General features: G+C 37.1%; 1 protein-coding gene across 1 annotated transcript in view; it reads right to left on the bottom strand.

Moving 5' to 3' along the window:
- LOC140136087 (ran-binding protein 9-like) overlaps window positions 1-18,872 on the bottom strand; it is a 73,139-nt gene that overhangs the window by 39,575 nt on the left and 14,692 nt on the right. Inside the window, exon 2 of the mRNA XM_072157793.1 lies at window positions 6,520-6,637. Within this exon, the coding sequence (XP_072013894.1) occupies window positions 6,520-6,637 (118 nt within the window). The remainder of the gene's footprint in view (window positions 1-6,519; window positions 6,638-18,872) is intronic.

Consider the following 18,872-nt stretch of genomic DNA (forward strand, 5'->3'; position numbering starts at 1 on the left):
TTACATTGCTTGCAAAAATCTAGCTTCTGCAGGACATTACACTGTAACTCTAGTATTGTATATTCATTCATACATTCAACTAAACATCTTGTAATTGATAGCCAATTTTCCCTCATCCTGGTGGTCTCAGGAAAATAGTAGGAATGGATGACCAGGATCTGTATCTCATCTATGCCATTGCATTTGGATTGATTTTATCCTACATTGTAAATCCATTACACATATAATTTGCCCTGGTAAAAGACAGGCTCAACATGACATTGCAATGACCACATGCTGATTCTGTAAGTTCATCTTCTGTGCATCATTGATATACCAATATACTCGGCATGATGAAGAAGCTTGAGTTGTTGTGGCAGCTTTTAATAGACCATCTGCAGTCTAGATCTGCCACAGAACCAGATTATATTATGTTCTATCTATAATACACTATCTCCCCAAATAGTGAAATTTTAAGCACAGTGTTAGCAAATTATTAGAAGTTAGATGGCCTTTATAATATGCTTCAACCTGACAGCAAAGATACTCATGTATTGAGTATACTCATGTATTGAGTATACTCATGTATTGAGTATACTCATGTATTGAGTATACTCATGTATTGAGTATACTCATGTATTGAGTATACTCATGTATTGAGTATACTCATGTATTGAGTATACTCATGTATTGAGTATACTCATGTATTGAGTATACTCATGTATTGAGTATACTCATGTATTGAGTATACTCATGTATTGAGTATACTCATGTATTGAGTATACTCATGTATTGAGTATACTCATGTATTGAGTATACTCATGTATTGAGTATACTCATGTATTGAGTATACTCATGTATTGAGTATACTCATGTATTGAGTATACTCATGTATTGAGTATACTCATGTATTGAGTATACTCATGTCTTGAGTATACTCACGTATTGAGTATACTCATGTATTGAGTATACTCATGTATTGAGTATACTCATGTATTGAGTATACTCATGTATTGAGTATACTCATGTATTGAGTATACTCATGTATTGAGTATACTCATGTATTGAGTATACTCATGTATTGAGTATACTCATGTATTGAGTATACTCATGTATTGAGTATACTCATGTATTGAGTATACTCATGTATTGAGTATACTCATGTATTGAGTATACTCATGTATTGAGTATACTCATGTATTGAGTATACTCATGTATTGAGTATACTCATGTATTGAGTATACTCATGTATTGAGTATACTCATGTATTGAGTATACTCATGTATTGAGTATACTCATGTATTGAGTATACTCATGTATTGAGTATACTCATGTATTGAGTATACTCATGTATTGAGTATACTCATGTATTGAGTATACTCATGTATTGAGTATACTCATGTATTGAGTATACTCATGTATTGAGTGTACTTATGTATTGAGTATCTTTGCTGACAGGGTGTAAGATAATGCTAGACACAATACTAGTAGTACATGCCCGGTCCCCGCACTCCGTGCATCCACGGGTATTCATGCTTGTCGGTGAACTTTAAAAACACCCCCTTTTGCATCTCATTTCGCGAAGTTTTAGGGAAAAACACCCCTTTTTCAGCGATTTCATGAATTATTTGTCCTTCGACAATACCCCTATTTTCGCTAAAATGCGAACGATATTTCTAATATAACCTTTTATGGCAGAAACACGTAGGCTGCTCGATGAAAATACCCTTTTTTGTCAATTTCGCGAAAACGCGGTTTGAAAAAACACCCCTTTTTTGTGTGTTTCGCGAATCGAGCATGAATACCCGTGGATACACGGAGTGCGGGGACCGGGAGTACATGTAAGGATCACAATATAGGATTCAAACCCGGTAAAATACATAATATTAAGGGTTGAGACCCAGAAAGCCGTAACTTACAAAGGAATCCTTTGTAAGTCATTTGGACGCCCTATTTTAAATTTTGACACCCTAAAATTCTGTTTTTTTATAATGGAGTGAATAGGAAGTGGACACCCTGATTTTGTAGAATAAGGTATTTTGACCATTTTGGACACCCTAAAGACACCCCTCTGGTTAAACTAATGCCTTGTTTCCAGTCTTTGAGATTTAAGTAAATCAAAACAATATGATCAAATCAACATACCCTGGAACATGTACATTATGGAGGAATATAATTGTATGTACTTTTGTGGGACGTTTTTGATACACGACTGTAGAAATCTGTTTTGTACATCCACAAAAAGCTTATTTACGTAATTTCAGGCTATTGACAGCTCGAAAATACATATAGGATAAATATCGACCGAATATGTGAGAAAGCTCTAGCCCCAGTCTGTGGCCCAAAGTCTAGCCCAAAGGGTTGGACCCAAGCGCGAAGCATAAGACCGCGCACGGTTGCTGACGCAGCCTCTCTAGCAACAGAGCCCAAAAGTAGTGCTAAGAAAGCTTATGCACACAATCATGATGATATGGAGAAGTTGGGGATGAAGCTATGGATCACGAAGTGCCCCATTATGACAGGCAAAATTATTATTAATATCATCATCGTTGTGTACAATGTACCCTAAAAACATCACAGCGTGTTGTTTGTTACTGCCAATATTAATCTCGGTCAAATACTTCACCTGCTTCTGCCTCAAGTAGAAATAAATGACCAGATATGCAGTGACCAGTATCTAATTAGAATTACTGGTACATTGGACTTTGAAGAATCAATATTTTATAGGCATTGTGCATATCTTGATTACATGATTAATGCAGCTTTATTATAGATTGCCTTCCAGGAAAACTGGACTGTAAGCATGGCCCTACTAAAACGTTCTTCCTCTTTCTCTGTGGTTTCCGTCCAGCTACGTGGGCACAGTCAAACCCGTACCAATAAACTACATGTGTGAGCTCAAACAGTCTCATCTCAGAAGCATAGGTCAATGACCTCCATTCAACAATCATAGCTCAAATGTTGACCTCAACTACATGTAGTTGGTTATGAGTTTTTATTCGCTGTCGTTGTGCACGTTAGAATATGACTGTTGCTAGGTCAACTGGCTCATCACGGTTTCTTTGTTACGAACCACTGATCGAAATGATCACAATTAACACAAGGCCTATGGCAAATCATAATTTGGAGCAGTGTATGAGCCTAGGCTTGAACCAGTAGTCAATAAGTTACTAACATTCACTACTGCAGCGAATACTCACTGCATTCAAAGGTCATTCTTTGAGTGTACAAAACACATCCGGGTTGAAGAACCATGTCATGAATTTGCTGATCACACGGTCATCTCAAAACGAGGTTCTACCCGCAAAGTGTGTGTTGCGTGTGCATACACCTGTCAAACATGTGCTTTAATTGCAGCTCGAAGGAGGGGAACTGCATATGCACACACTGGTTTTTGAGGCTTTATCCCCTTTGTGACATCAAGCAGTTAAAACCCAAACTTGTTTGTTTTAATGTGAAAATGTGTGTATTGTACCAAGAAACATATTTTGTGCCCTTTTTTTCTGGCACAGTACTGCATACATGTATGTGTGAATAAGAGCCAAAAAATGCACCTCGGGAACCAAAATATTGCGTTCAATACCCAGGTAGTATTGCTGTGTTACTATCTCAATGTCTATTTTGCTTGTGATAATGGCTATTGCCATATTGAAACGACATAGGCTACCATCGTCTACAAATACCCCTCAAACATGCATGCAAATGACACTGGAACAAAACAATAACATTTCCATTTCTCTTACAGATTTTAGAATCCATGATCTATTTGACTATGCTAACTAATCAATTTGTGGTGCAGTTAAGCAATTTTTCACATTTATTATACATAGAAGCCCAGCAACTACATGTATGTATGCTCTTAAATGAAGTAGGCAATCAAACCAGTCTACTGACTCAATCAATTGTTGGCTGATCACCAACCAGGAATAAGGGCCACACCCACAGTAACCCAGACCTCAATTCCATTGTTTCTATTATGTGGTTTATTGCTAAATTAGAACAGCCAGCTCTCTATGTCATAATCATACTCCAAGAAACTAATAACCCTGATATACATTGTAGTGTATTTCATAACTGCAGCATCATCCAAAGCTTTTAAATCACAATATCATGCAGTGAAATGAAATAAACTTTTGCTATACTATTTGCTATACATGTATATCGCTACTGCAAGGAATGGGTTGTGATACAATTTTTATTCCTTATAATAATTAACTTATATGGCAGTGACGTCAACGTACTATTGAGGCAGCCAAATCGCACACACATCCATGCGGCGTCTCTAAGCGTATGCGTATGCTAGCACTTTGAGCGAACACTAGCTACACCCAATGAAATGCACACTGACGTCACTGCCACACCAGGGTGAAAAGTGGTATACAACTATACATGTAGTATATATGGTTCTCGTCCAGAGAGAAGTCTTTTGGGTTTTTTGTTCAACTGGTTTTTTTTTAGTTATTTCATTTTAAATTTTTATTTTTTGAGTGAGCAACCTGGATCTCAGCACTGGAAGATATGTGATTGAACATTCTAAAACACAATCATCTACATGTAGGTCTACTTATTTTAGGTTCCATATGTGACCGTACAGCACAAATGAGATACACGTAGCACCAAATTGAAATACCTATGAATATGACCTTCATGCCCATTTTACACTGTAACTCAGAATACAATTGAGGACATTTACGGCTCATTCGTATGCTGTACGGTCACATATTAGATGTAGTTTGTCAGGCTTTTACCAGACTTTGATGAATCTACATATAGCCTATATTGCTCAAACCAATACCATATTTTGTTTTTGTTCACAAGGAAACTAGTTCACTGCACTATGCAAGGCTGGAGATGAGACTACCTAAATCCTATTTCAGGAAAGCAATTATCTATTGCATGCATGTATTGCATTGGCAATTATGTACACTCATTGTACATGCACAAATCAGGCTGTTGTTTTGAGTCGTGTGACCTTTCATAATAATATTATGATTCATGCTTGTAAGACAGTGAGCATACACATGTATGGTTGTGCGTATTTGACTTTATACATGACTCAACAGAAAAACAGCGGTGTAGACGCTGAACCCTCTCATGTACAGGTCAAGCCATTTAATGTAATTGCTTATTGCCTGGCTTATAATGTTAGGAAAGACATTCCAACCCGGGATTCCAACAGACCACAATGACCATACTATAAAGAAGAATGACAAATTCAGTGTCCATTGCATGTTCTTGTACTTCTATACTAAACACACACATTTTATATGATCAGGTGTATTATGAATAATTAATATAATAATTGTAACAAAAAATTTAATCCTGGTTTCAAAAATTGAATAAATCTAAATAATGAAAAAAAAATAAACAAACAATGTGTGTTGGTCCTACACATTTCAATATGATACATGTAGGTGTGTGACAGTTGAACATATTTTCTTGAGATCACTGGCCCCAATTTTTATTCCCATTTTTGTTGTTGTCGAAAAGGGACTACTAAGTCCATGTAGGTACGGAACACACAATCATACAATTAACGCACATTGCATTCAACTTGCTGCATTGTAAATTGCAAACTTATACAAAACATTTTGAATCACATGATACTAGCCTTGACTCTTCTGGTTTTGTTCTTGGTTATTTGCGCTCTTGTTTGCTTTATGCTTAATCACTATTTGAGAAACATCGTAGGTATTTAACGTGAAACGCTTTAACCCAACAATCAATGTAAGCTGCTTATTACATGAGAAAGCACTTTGTGAAGTTGATCTTCAGCTTTGTGTGAATTTATTTGATATGTTATTGTTACACACTATATCGTGAGGGTTGGTGCAAGAACTTACCATCTGCAATAGCTGCCAGGGGCCAGTCATATGTACATGTACAATGCAGAAATTGTCAAATAACTATAGGGCAGCTTTCACACTAAACCCTCCTTTTTATGAAGCTGAATTTCGTAAATGAAAATGGTTACCCCGTCGCTTTAAAACAGATACAGAGTCAGCCCATCCAGGAGTGTTGTTTTCTCTGAAACAATTGTATTTGAGCTACCTGTAATTTCTCCTAGACAATGAACTACAGATAACTATCCGTATTTACGATGGAGCTAATCCAGGCTGTGATGGTCAAATATACACTGATTAGGATACTGTACCAGTATAGAGCTGCATTGCTCTATGATGCTAAATGGTGTCCTGAGTCAAGTTTCCGTAAAGTGTTGTCATCATATTGCGATATGTAATATTGGCTTTGGAGTACTTGTAAACCATATACTAAATGGGTCATAGGGTCCTGCTTAAAATTGGAGTGATGGTCCACTTTTTGATTCTCGGCAGCACCTCCTACATGTACCAAAACTTTTTATTGATTTTTAACGGGTCACACACTCAAACTATACCAAAATGTAATTATGCCAAACCAGGCATAACTGCAACCCATTTATAATCAAGTCTCTGGACTCTGAACAGGTTAGCAGGTAACTTTCCCATTAGTACTGAACTGGCCAAGATGCCACTCAAAATTTGAATAACAATGACTTACCCATCTCTTCCTTTACTGATTACTGTGACTTCAAAATAATATATTCCACAGGACTGTGGGATTGGTTGTAATGTGGTCACTGATGCAGCTTCCTTATTGGTCTTACTCACATGGGCACCTATTAATAGAGAAGGGGAAACCACAAAAAACAAATGATTAGAATAAAATATATAATCAATAGTTGAAAGTGCTCTCTGAAAACATAACAATTTATGATTTATGATGCCTTATAATTACACCACATTTCGCCATACTGCATTTTAGAAATGCTTGCTGTTAGAATAAGAAAAATTTTAATTGTAATTATTGCACAGTTCACGGTGACCATGTGACCTTTCCGGAAAAAGCCGAGTGGCAGGTTTTTCAAATAAATATTTTCTGTGTAAAAACTGTACCATCAGATAGGTAATGGAATATATGAATATTAACTGTACATCTATCACAACAATTTTTGATAACAACTTGCGTCACAATTGATCTAGTATCGAAGGTAGAGAATTTATTTCAATCTTATATACGCCTTTTTTTTTGGAATTAAGTGAAAATACATTCTGTAAAAACTGTAATTTTTTAATGTAATTTTCACATTAGACCCGACAAAAGATTGCCGTTTTGTTGTTATGATAATCTAATCTTTTGATTTCGTAAAATAAATTAGGGGTCTAATGTGGATTAAGGATGCAAACTGGAACAATCCAATGCCTTGTCAAAAGCATTTGCTTCAAAATTGAGTTCGGATGCACTTCGTAATACAACTTCCGCCGCTGCGGGAATCCACATGCACAGCAGAGCATGTGGCCGATATCAAAATCGATTTTATGTATTGTGTATGTAGGCCTATTCATAGGATCCTCATATTAATTGTCTCTATGCGCTTGAGAATTCAATAATATAAATAATGGTAGCTTTATTATAATACAAATTAATGTTTTAAGCAGATAAAATTCCAAAATATGATGTAATTTTCACGATGACACTACATGTATCAAGTCCTTCGTGGTCGAGCGGTCTAAGGCGCTGGTCATACATGATAGCGGCGCAGTGCAGCGTGGGTTCGAACCCCGCCTCTGCCTAATTAAATTTCCTTCTTTTTTAAAATTTCATATTATGTTAGGGAAATGTGGCTGGGAGAATGTATGTATGGCGAAGAGTGGTGTGCCTTATAATGTACAAGTACCTTGGCTTAAAGGGAGGGGGGCTGGGTGACCCTATCGGTTTAGAATATGGATTTACGTACAATTTCAAGATATTTTGTATTTTTAATATGAAAATTGATAATTTGTATTCATGTCATACTCTATTAATGATTTCAAAATGCATTGAGTTTGGTCTAGGTCCAGGGACACTCCAAAACCGCAACAAAAAAAAAACTTTAAAAAAAAAAAAAAAAAAAAAAAAATTTAAATTGAGTATAATCCCACCCCCAATTGTGAAAAATTTTCACATAAAAACGGGTGGGACTATACTCGGACCAATCTGGTATATTTATGTCTTTTATAAATACATCCATGTAAATGTTGTTCTGATTATTGAACACTAAACAGTGAACATTTCAAACTTCATTTTATCGTTTAATTCTTTTGAGGGCGGGAGCCGGTTCCATCCGTATATTTTTTTTTTTTCTTATCCGATATTTTACTAATGACACTTATCGGGCCGATCCGATATCCAATCCCGATTGTCAGGTCAGCCATACTAATTGGGCTATTCCATTTAATATTCACACTACCCCTGTGGAAAATTTTGGAAATATCTTCCACAGGGGGAGTATGAATTTCAAATGGAATGGGTGCATTAGGCAGCTCCATTTGAACTTCATACACCCTCTGAGAAAGATTCAACATGAATCTTTCCCTGAGGGAGAGCAAGTTTCAAATGGAGCTGATAATGTGTTAATTCCATTTGAAATTCATACTCCCCCTGTGGAAAATATTTCCAAAATCTTCCACAGGGGCAGTGTGGATTTTAAATGGAATAGTCCGTTAGGTGTCCTTTTTAATTTAGGGTCTCCAAGAGACTCCCTACATGTAGATGGCTAAAACCTTCCATGTTTACAGTCTCCCTCCAAGTCTAATGGTCTTATTATATAATCTAATTCTAAACTATTCATGGCAGGCCTATTGAATAATAAATGGCCCAGATTGATGTCAGGTATTATAACTCCCATGTATCCAACTCAACAACGACATGTAAGCACATGTCCTAGACAGCGGCCATCCACAATCTGGACGGAAAAACTTACCTAATTAAAATACAGTCTGTTACTATGCAAGTGGCATTTGCTAAATGGGATATCATCATGATACCATAAATTATGTGTACCAGTTTCGATAAACCATTAATTTTGCGTAAGCAATGTTCCACTGGATTTGTAACATTTTGGCAACGACACACATGACCATGAAATTGTAAAATCCATTCATTTATATAATCTGATAACCAATATTACAGGCCTAAATGCTTACATTATATGTCAATTTACAGAGTAACTCAATGACTGAAAGTAGAAACCCATCAAAAATATATATAGCAGCATCTCCAGGCAGCATCTACGTACAATGTACACTTTGCTTCATCCTGAACTTGAGATAGTACAATACACAATGTATGTATGATGAACATGCACAACTCAACATGAAAATGTTATGTGCGTTCATCTATAGATACGAGTCTGACATGAAGATGTGAACTGATACTTGTTTACCACTCCTTAAGGGAGTTAGCAGGCTTTATCAGCAGAATCATGCCATGTAGCTATATAGAGGTCTGATACAGTGCAAGAACATATCCATGAACAAGCTACATTTTTTTTGTAGCATGGAAGAAAGTAGTATCAAGATAAATGTTGCCAGCATGCTGTTGATTTTTTTTATTACACTGACTCTTACCCAGGACTCTTACGAAGTGGCTGCTGCCACTCAACTAACAAATATTGTACTTACATGTGAACATGCATCTCAAAATGTTGGTTTTTTTTTTTAAAGTGGTTTCTATACAAGGGTATTTCCTTGATTCTATAGTAATATCCAAATTTACAATTTTGTGTATTGCAGTCCAAAAAGAGTACTTGGCTCAGAAACTGGTCATGTGACGTGATCAAGCTAAACGAGTTATTTGTCGCTAATATTGTCGCTAATTTTATGTTCTAAAATGGCCATCTTTTCCAATTGTGATGGAGTTTGCAACGAAATAAAGCTCTGAAAAACCAAAATCACCAGCAATAAAAATTGACCAAAATTAAGAAGACACCATGAAGGTATCTTTTCTTTTCTTTTTTATGGGCCCCGAAGGTCTCTTTTCTTTGTTTTTTACAGGCATATTATTTATTTTTAAAGCCCCCAAGACCCTGGGCCCGGGGTAATGCACCCCGCCCCTTAACCCTTCCCCATTATCGGCTCTAGTGGGAACTCCTGTGAATGTCAGTGCCAACATGTCAGGCCTTAGAAATGTAAAACCACAGCCAACTTCACCATAATTCCATAGTATGTATCAAGTTGCTATTCATGAGATACTTTCTTTTTAGTTTATCACAATTTATTTTATATGGGTCATTGACATGCCATTGCAGTCTCACCTGCTGCACACAATGAACAAATCCCTCCCTACACACACATTCATTATCTACATGTAGTATAGAAATTATGGTAAAAATTGTAGAAGGGATAGACTACTATGCCATAATCGATTTTTGAGAATAAAGATGTATAACACTTAATGTTATTAGGCCTGTAAGAATATATGCGATTTTGGAGGGCAAAATATATCTCAATTAGGTCTCAATTTTCCAAAAAATGCGAAAAACACACAACTTCCCGCAAAAAACTAAAAATCTGAAAAAAAGAAAAAGAGTATAATCACTGAAAAGATTGGATGTGGGACTCAATAATTGTGCAAAATGTAAATCAACAGTTGATAAACTTTTAAAAGTACGAACAAGTGGACTATGGAGAAGTCTAGATAGCATAGCAGGCAGTGTTCGAAATAAGCACTTATCCTCTTGTCCTCTTGTCCAAAAATCACTGGGGACAACCATATTGAGCTATGTACTTATCCCCTGGACAACCACTATATTTTACCTCTAAAATATGACACAGTTTGGGGATAACCAAAATGTTTTGAGGACAAGCAGAATTTATGATTTAGTTGTCCTCGGGACAACCTCCATATTTTCCTTATTTCGGACACTGATAGCAGGGATGGCTTCACATTGTATTTTGCCTGCACATGTTTGTAAGAAAATTTTGCCATTGGGTGCATGGTTTGTAAGCTCAATACTTCCGTACATAAATTTATCTCTCTAGTAAAAATGTGTGATGTTCATTGTCAGGAAATATCTGGGGAAGGATGTGGTCAGACCATAGACCTGATCTTCCAGGGTCTATGGTCAGACCAAGGTAGCAAATAGCTGGATTTTATAGTGACAGAGTTCACACCACCAGAAGTTTTAATTATCTATTTTATAATTAGGAAGATGTTGATTCTGATTTCTGACACACATTTGAGTTTCATAATTTGCATTTTCTCATGCGTGTCCCTGACTGACGATGTTTGCAATTTCATCACTGACACATGTACAAATACCAGAGATACCACTCGTAAAACCTGTAAACTGGTAAAACAACCCAGAAAATCCTGATGAAACTCATAACAATTCACTATACACCACAAAATAGGGTCTGTGCCATGAACATATAAGTGCCAATATTAATGTTGTGGTGTGAAAGCTTGCATTTTCATAGCCATTTCAAGTGTGACAATAGAACAACTTGCACCGCACCTACTACATTTTGTATGTGCACTTCATTGTGGTCTCCAAAAAAATAAAACATAATACCAGTGGTACTATTGAATTCACGGCAACATGTCACTGGATAAGCATAATGATGACAAAGTCAACATACATGTAATGGCATGTAATGTTTGAGCTTATTTACCATTCAAATCCATGTACCTGTATATTCTTTTCTGTTTATACCCAATATGTGACCATCCTCCACAACTGAGCCCGGATGTCGCCAGTGCCACTATTGAGATATGCTCCATCGAACTTAACAATAATCAATAGGAAACAAAGGATTTATTGACTGTTTTATTGATTTTTCACTACTTAAATGTCAAGTACTATAGACATGACATACATCATTTTAAAGCTAATTTCAAGCAGAATATTTTGGTTGAATATCTCAAAAATGATGATTGGCGACTTCAGGGCTCAGTTGTGCTGAGGGGTCACATATGAAAAAAATCTGACTAGATGCCCCTTTAAGGGGTACTACACCCCTGGCCAATTTTGTGCCTATTTTTGCATTTTTCTCAAAAATTATAGCGCATTGGTGACAAGTAAGATAAGTAATGTATATTATAGGAGCAAGGACTACAACTACTGCACTGAAAATTCAGCAACTCAAGGCAAGTAGTTATTGATTTATTGATCAAATATTGGTTTTCCCTCATTTTTGACTGTAACTCCACAACTGTTGTCTGTGTTGAAATAAAACTTCCAGTGCAGAAGTTGTAGTCCTTGCCCCTATAATATACATACCTTTCTTGTCACCAATGAGCTATAATTTTTGAGAAAAATGCAAAAATAGGCACAGAATTGGGCAGGGGTGTAGTACCCGCTTAATTCAAAACAGATTTAAAGTTAGGATCATAATCATTGCAGGGCTGATTTGTAAACCATTGGGACAAAAAAATTACAAGCCAAAAAGATGTATTTAAGGGCGTTTATTCAAGGTCAATTTTAGAACGATAATTCCTGCTAAATTATTAGGTAAACTTAAAACTCACGGTAAAATGACGAACTATGAATTAGAAACATTGACTTCTGGTTCACTTCCGGGTTTCTGATCCAGATTTTCGCCAATTATTGCTGCTATTATCGACCATGTGAGCAACTTGGTAAGCTTACTACACAAGAAATATCGGCATTTTTGAAACATCTTGGTTGAAAAAAGTGATGGGGGCGTTTATTTGAGGGGGGGCGACTATTTGACGAAATACGGTATATACCAGTTTCCAATATTAAAATTGCAAAATTGCACACTCAACATAAACAGACTATTATTGTTAGCATGAATTTGGAGTGTTTAAGGCAAAGCTAAGCTTAAAATGACATTTAAAATTAGGCTGGCTCTAGTCCTCTCCAAGAAATAAAGAGATCAACTGGTTTTCCACCAAAACATTGGAATTCCGTTTTATTTACCCTGCTACCTGTATGCAGGTAAGCAAGTCCCAAGAGAATTAGAACTACAAGAGAGTACAAAAGGCTAGGCAGTCACAATTGAAAATAAATTAATACTAGGATAATTGTTAAGTACAATTTGATGACCGAGTAATCTGCTTAAAATCTAGATTCATTATGAATTTTACGTGTAGTGCAGGGAGTTATCTAAACACCGAGTCACAAATTAAAGGATGTCTTGTTTCCTGTCACCTTCCTGTTGTTTTGATGTTGTAAAGAAATGACTTGATGTTGATCAACAATGTCATTGAACATGACAATAGAGACAAGCATGGAACAAGGAGAGGGTGTGAAAGGAAAGAAAAACATATGTTGACCCTACATGTAATTAATACAGGGTTCCTGTTAAGGCGTGAAAAACGTGCGTTTGCCAACGGGATGGCCAAAATATGCATCCAAACAGAAATTTGTGCGTCCATGTAAAGTTACCTAGATCCACAGGTTAATCTTGTTGCTGACTCCCAATTGATTCAACCCCCATGGCAACAAACGAGCAGCAGGGACTGCCTTTTGAGGAGAGCGAGAGCAATCACTCTCTACTGTTCTCCTTAAATCTGATATGGGCGAGTGATTTTTAGCTCTCCTTAGTTGACTATTCTCTCCTTACATTACATTCTGTTGTAAATGCTCTACACAGCTCTCCTTGACGGCTCTAGAAGAGCTTTTTAATGCTCTCCTGCAAATTCCAAAAGACAATCCCTGGGGCAGACCATGAGCCGACCGTCCAAATTGAACCACGCTCATTTGCGCTATTCCTCCTTACACACAGTTACACAGACAAACTCATCTCTTCTCCAAACATGTGAATTCTTTTAACAATTTTGCACAACCCACCAATCACGATGGGATTCCCCATCTGTGGTTGAGCCACGATTTTAACTTTTTTGTACAAAATGTTACAATTGGTACAATTAGTTGATTATTCCCACCAAGTTCTATGAAAAAATAATAACCCTGATAATGTTCGAACTTTGTAATTAATTTGACTTTTGAAACTGCTGATCATTTTCATCAATTTTCATGAAAATCCAACAATCTTTTATTTATTTGATCTTGCTTCATTCAAGTCCTTGGGCATGTAGTCAGACTTGCCAACCTTTGAGATCACAAAACTGTATTCTGAAACCCAAAAGTCGTATTTTTCATTAAAAAACCTTATTTTCCAAATATATATCAAGTGTTGGCGAGCTTACGTACAATGTTATAAGATCCACTGTAAGTGTAAGCGATGCTGAAAATCCACACCACAAATTGCACACTTGTGCATGATTTTCTCCTTTCCAAGATAACTGTATGGGTGCGTGAATGGTTGCCATCAACATCAACCCCACGGCTACTTTCGGCGAACATAGATACACACGCACGTGTAAAGATGACTGCTACCGGTTCGGGTATCATAATATTATAGTCTCATACACTTTGAATGCATGTAAAAGCAATATAGTCTCTTTCATACATAAATACAACCAGGGTTTTCTTTAAACATTTTGCTGAAGGGGTATTTCCAATTTTTTTTTACCCTTTCAATTGTGAATTTTTCCTCTGAAGGAGTCCAAAACATTGCCCAAGGGGTATAATTAGTTCGGATTGTGGTGGGGGGAATCTCCCCAATATTTTGCCAGGGGGTGGTCCATACAATCATCCCCCAATGTTGACGCCTGTATGTGGGTTTCTGACCAAAGTAACCTCATATTTGGCCATATTAGCCCCAAAAGTGCACATTTTTGCGGGCTTCTCGCGAATTTATTCCACTTTTGCACCATATTTTAACAGTTTAGGTTGAAAATGGCAAAATTTTTTGTATCATAAACTTATTCTTTCTCCAAAAGGTGCTGAATTCACTATACTTCAAGACACACCCCGTAAGAAACTTTTGCAAAATGAAAACCTAACTGAAGCAATTTGGTGGATCATTTTGGCAATATTAATGTGTAAAATTTTAGTTTAAAAAAGCCGAACATTTGTGAAATGAGCAGTCCATGGAGTCTTTCATGGACGGCAAGTTTTCCCTATTATGGTAGGCCTATAAATTGTGTTAAACATAAATTGGCAAATGTCGAAAGCAGAAGTGAAAGTGGTCATTTGTTTATCAACTACGCAGGGTGATGTTTCCCCCTTAGAACTTGGAAATTCTTGCAAAATGAAGACCTAATTGAAGCGATTTGGTGGACCATTTTGGCATTATTACTGTGTAAAATTTAAATTTGAACAGTTGAAAAGCTGAAAATTGTGAAATGCCGGTCCATAAAGCCTTTCGTTGTCCTACATATCGGGAGTATAGGTCCTAAATGCCAAAAGCCGAAAATAAATACACAATATCAGGTGTTTCTCTTCAATTCTTGCAATATCTGAACGTGTACGTTTTCAAGATTTTGTACGCATTGGACTTTGGCACTAGGGATTTGAAGGAGTCAGAAAAGTGCCTGAACGCATAAATACGTGTGTTTTGTGCGTTAAAGAAAACCCTGAATACAACAACGCAGAGGGATGCAGGCGTTTTGAGAAGGGATTTTTATTGTTTTTGTTGGTTAATGGTTAAAAACCATATTTTTTTGGAAAAAATGGACTTTCATCGCTTGGAGAGGCGCAGAATCGATGCTGAATTGGTCAATTTGGCACCCCCCTAAGGGTGCCACCCAGGGCACATTATCCCCTGCCCCCTAGTTACACCACTGCCCTTGACCCGTACCCCCACACTTTTTAGATTCTTGAGCGCTGTCCTGGCAAAAAATAATTGGGTCTACAATTCACAAAAAATTTCCGTCGGCAAAACATGCTGTTACCACCCCCCCCTCCCCGAATCATATTGGTCTAGCGACCAGCCCTCAAGTTAAGGATATAAAGGGGCACAGCAACTTTTTTAGAGCAAGTTGAATTGCATGGCAGTTTGTAATATTTCAAGAGGGCATCATGGCAACTGTTGAGAAGGGCACCAAGGCAATTTCTCAAAAGTGAAGAAAACACACACAAACAGTCTGACAGATGATTTTATAATGAAGGGGCAGGGCTGGGGCACCGACGGCAACTTCATTAGAGGGCACGGCAAAATGCCATGGGTGCCGTGGGTTAATTCAAGGGCTGCTAGCGACGCCCCTGTGTGTACATGTACTGTACGTTGTGGCTATAGTAGTGCGTCATCTGCTGGCAAGTCTTCTTGTACGGTATTTTAATATCAGCAATCGCTGGACAAGGTTTTTATTAAATTTTCTTGTGCCCGATTTTTCAGATTTTTACAATGTACAAAAAAACACTTGAAATATGGGAAAACCTATCTTTTTAGAGTACAGGGGGTTTTGAGGTTTTAAAACCTTACTTTCAAATTACTGGTAGTTTCTTGGGAATGGGGTGAAATCCAAATGTGGTGCTAGTAATCAAAAATGTGGACAGCGATCCTAGATAGGACATCCGAAGATATGGGTAGGGAACACTACACATGCCATTGACATAGTAAATATTCATGTGAAACATTTTTTGTATATTTGTGAAACCCTTTTATTTTCAGCCAATTTTACAAGTTGAACTCAAATGACATTTGACCTTGGGGAGTCAGTATGTGAACTTGAACACCACCATTAGGCCTAAAAAAATTGTACATGTAACCCGATCTACCCTAAATTTAGGCCAGACTGTAACTTTTTTTCTTTTTTGGGGCAAAAAAAAACAATAACAAAATTTATGAAAATAAATATAAATAAATATATATTTTTAAATGTAGTGAATTTATTATTTACATCATCATTCAATAGCAGAATATACCTGGCCATGACCTGGCTGGGTATATTTTGCTTGTGCTCTCATTCAACTGAGGAGTGTAGGTGTGACAACACCTATACGAAACAGTTCTGTATTGAATGATGATGTAAATAATAAATTCACTACATTTAAAAATATATTCCTGCTCCTTTTTAGTTGAGCACTTTATCTGTAGTGATGGTTTCATCTAAGTTTATTCTTGTTATAAATAAATATATATATTATAAAAAAAAAGTTCCAAAGCATTTATCAAACAAAATTTACAGCTTAAAGATTAGGGTAGGTAACCCAAATTTTTTTATGTTATGCCAATCAAACAATTTTTTTAGGCCTTACATGACAGCTCCCATAATGCAGCTTTGGCTCAAGTTTGAATGGATGGTTTGAACCCAATACACAAATTTATGGCTGAGCTATGAGTTTTAAAATATGGACGTACCTCGGGCCAATATTTTGCACTGGGTGAAAAAAAACATCATATTTTATCTTTATTATGTTTTCAGAATCTTTTCTTGGTCAAAAGTGTGATTTTTTAGTAACAAAATTTTTTTTGTCAAAAATGTGACTTTTGGTTTAAAATGTGCCTTGTGGTCAAAAATGTGATTTCAGGTCAAAAATGTGTTTTGGACCATACATGTAATGTTGATTTTTTGGTCAAAATGTGATTTTTGGTCAAAAATGTGATTTTAATTTTTGGTTGGAATTAGATTTTGCATATTCAGCCTACAACCTCAGTATCCATATGACCTTGAAAACTACCAATAGACGAGGGGTCCCATATAGTGATCACTTAAAATAACAAGAATATTGAAATTTTGATTTCTCTGTGGTGAGAAATTACCGTATTGGTGCGAGTATAGTCCCACCCGTTTTTTAGGTGAAAATTTTTCACAATTGGGGGTGGGATTATACTCGAATTTCAACAAAATTTTTTTTAATTTTTTTAAAGTTTTTTTTCGGTTTTGGAGTGTCCCTGGACCTACATACATCGAATGTATGGAGCCGGTATATAAACCATCTCCATACAAACAAGGTAATATAAAAGTTCTCCAGAGAGTCAGTACAAAATGTGTAAATGTAAATACAGTCAGATTGTCATCACTTTTTTCTACATCTTACCGCATTCCTTCCCACACAAATGTTGATTTGAGAGGGTCACACGAGTGTTGGAAAGCCACCTGCACTATGGATGTAAAATTTTACGGAGTCTAAATGAGTTAAAAAAACTATGAAAATCTCACCATCTCTCAACAAACACCTTCGTAAATTGTTTATTTATGTCAGCATGTTGACTTCCCATCATGCATCATATTAACCTTGGGCTATTCATAACTTTGTGGCGCTTCGTGGCTATTTGTCACGAACTACAATATCATTACACGCAGTAGCGGTATGTCTCATTTATATTCCGTTGCAATATTTTAAACACGACAGGTTGTTTCTATATGAAATAATAGTCCCAAACAAAAATGTTTGGTAGACTCATAACCGGTGCGATCTTACCTTTCCGATGTTGATTAAGATACTTCTTGCATCGATCCCGAGATGCGGAAAAACCAATAGTCACTTTGTCCCACATAAATGAATAAATAACAAAAAAATCCCCCGAGTGGACTCACCCATTCGGTGACGTCACACCCGATAATCACCCCTTATCCGACTTGGGCAGCCCCTACCGCCAAACTTGTAGGGGCGGCGGGGTCGGGATAATCAACATCGGAAAGGTAAGATCGCGACGGTTATGAGTCTACCAAACATTTTGTTTGGGACTAGACTCAGTACACCGTCGATCTTACCGCTTCGATGTTGATTAAGATACTTCTTGCATCAACATCTGAAAGATCGATCTAGCAAGTAACCGACGGATGGAGGTACAAGATTGGCCAGCATCTGATAAGGATCGGGAGTGGGTAGCATGGTCATCGCGAGGTCAAATTATTCCCCCCCCCCTCACGGCCGGGAAACAGAAAGACTACGTGAACAGACAAAAACCCTGAACTGAAAGTGCAGTGGTTAAGAATAGAAACACTGGTTCTTACCATGTTGGAATTCTGACTGTCTGAAATACACCTGGTACCCAACCACCATATTATCGCTTAAGAACTGCCCTGGTGAACTTATCGCCTGGTCGTTGGTTTTTTTTTATAGTAAACTGACGAAAAGGACGACGGGTTCTTCCAGGACACAGCCTGACAAATCTCCTCAATGGGGACCCCCCTATGGTAGGCCCACGATGATGAGATAGATCTGGTTGAGTGGGCCTTGGGGCGAGCGTCTTTTGCCGCCCCCGAGTCCACCAACACCTGGACCAGCCACCGTGCCAGAGTCTGCTTAGCGGCTGGACCGTGCGGTTCCG

This window comes from Amphiura filiformis, chromosome 16 (assembly GCF_039555335.1).
Source record: "Amphiura filiformis chromosome 16, Afil_fr2py, whole genome shotgun sequence".
Taxonomy (NCBI): domain Eukaryota; kingdom Metazoa; phylum Echinodermata; class Ophiuroidea; order Amphilepidida; family Amphiuridae; genus Amphiura; species Amphiura filiformis.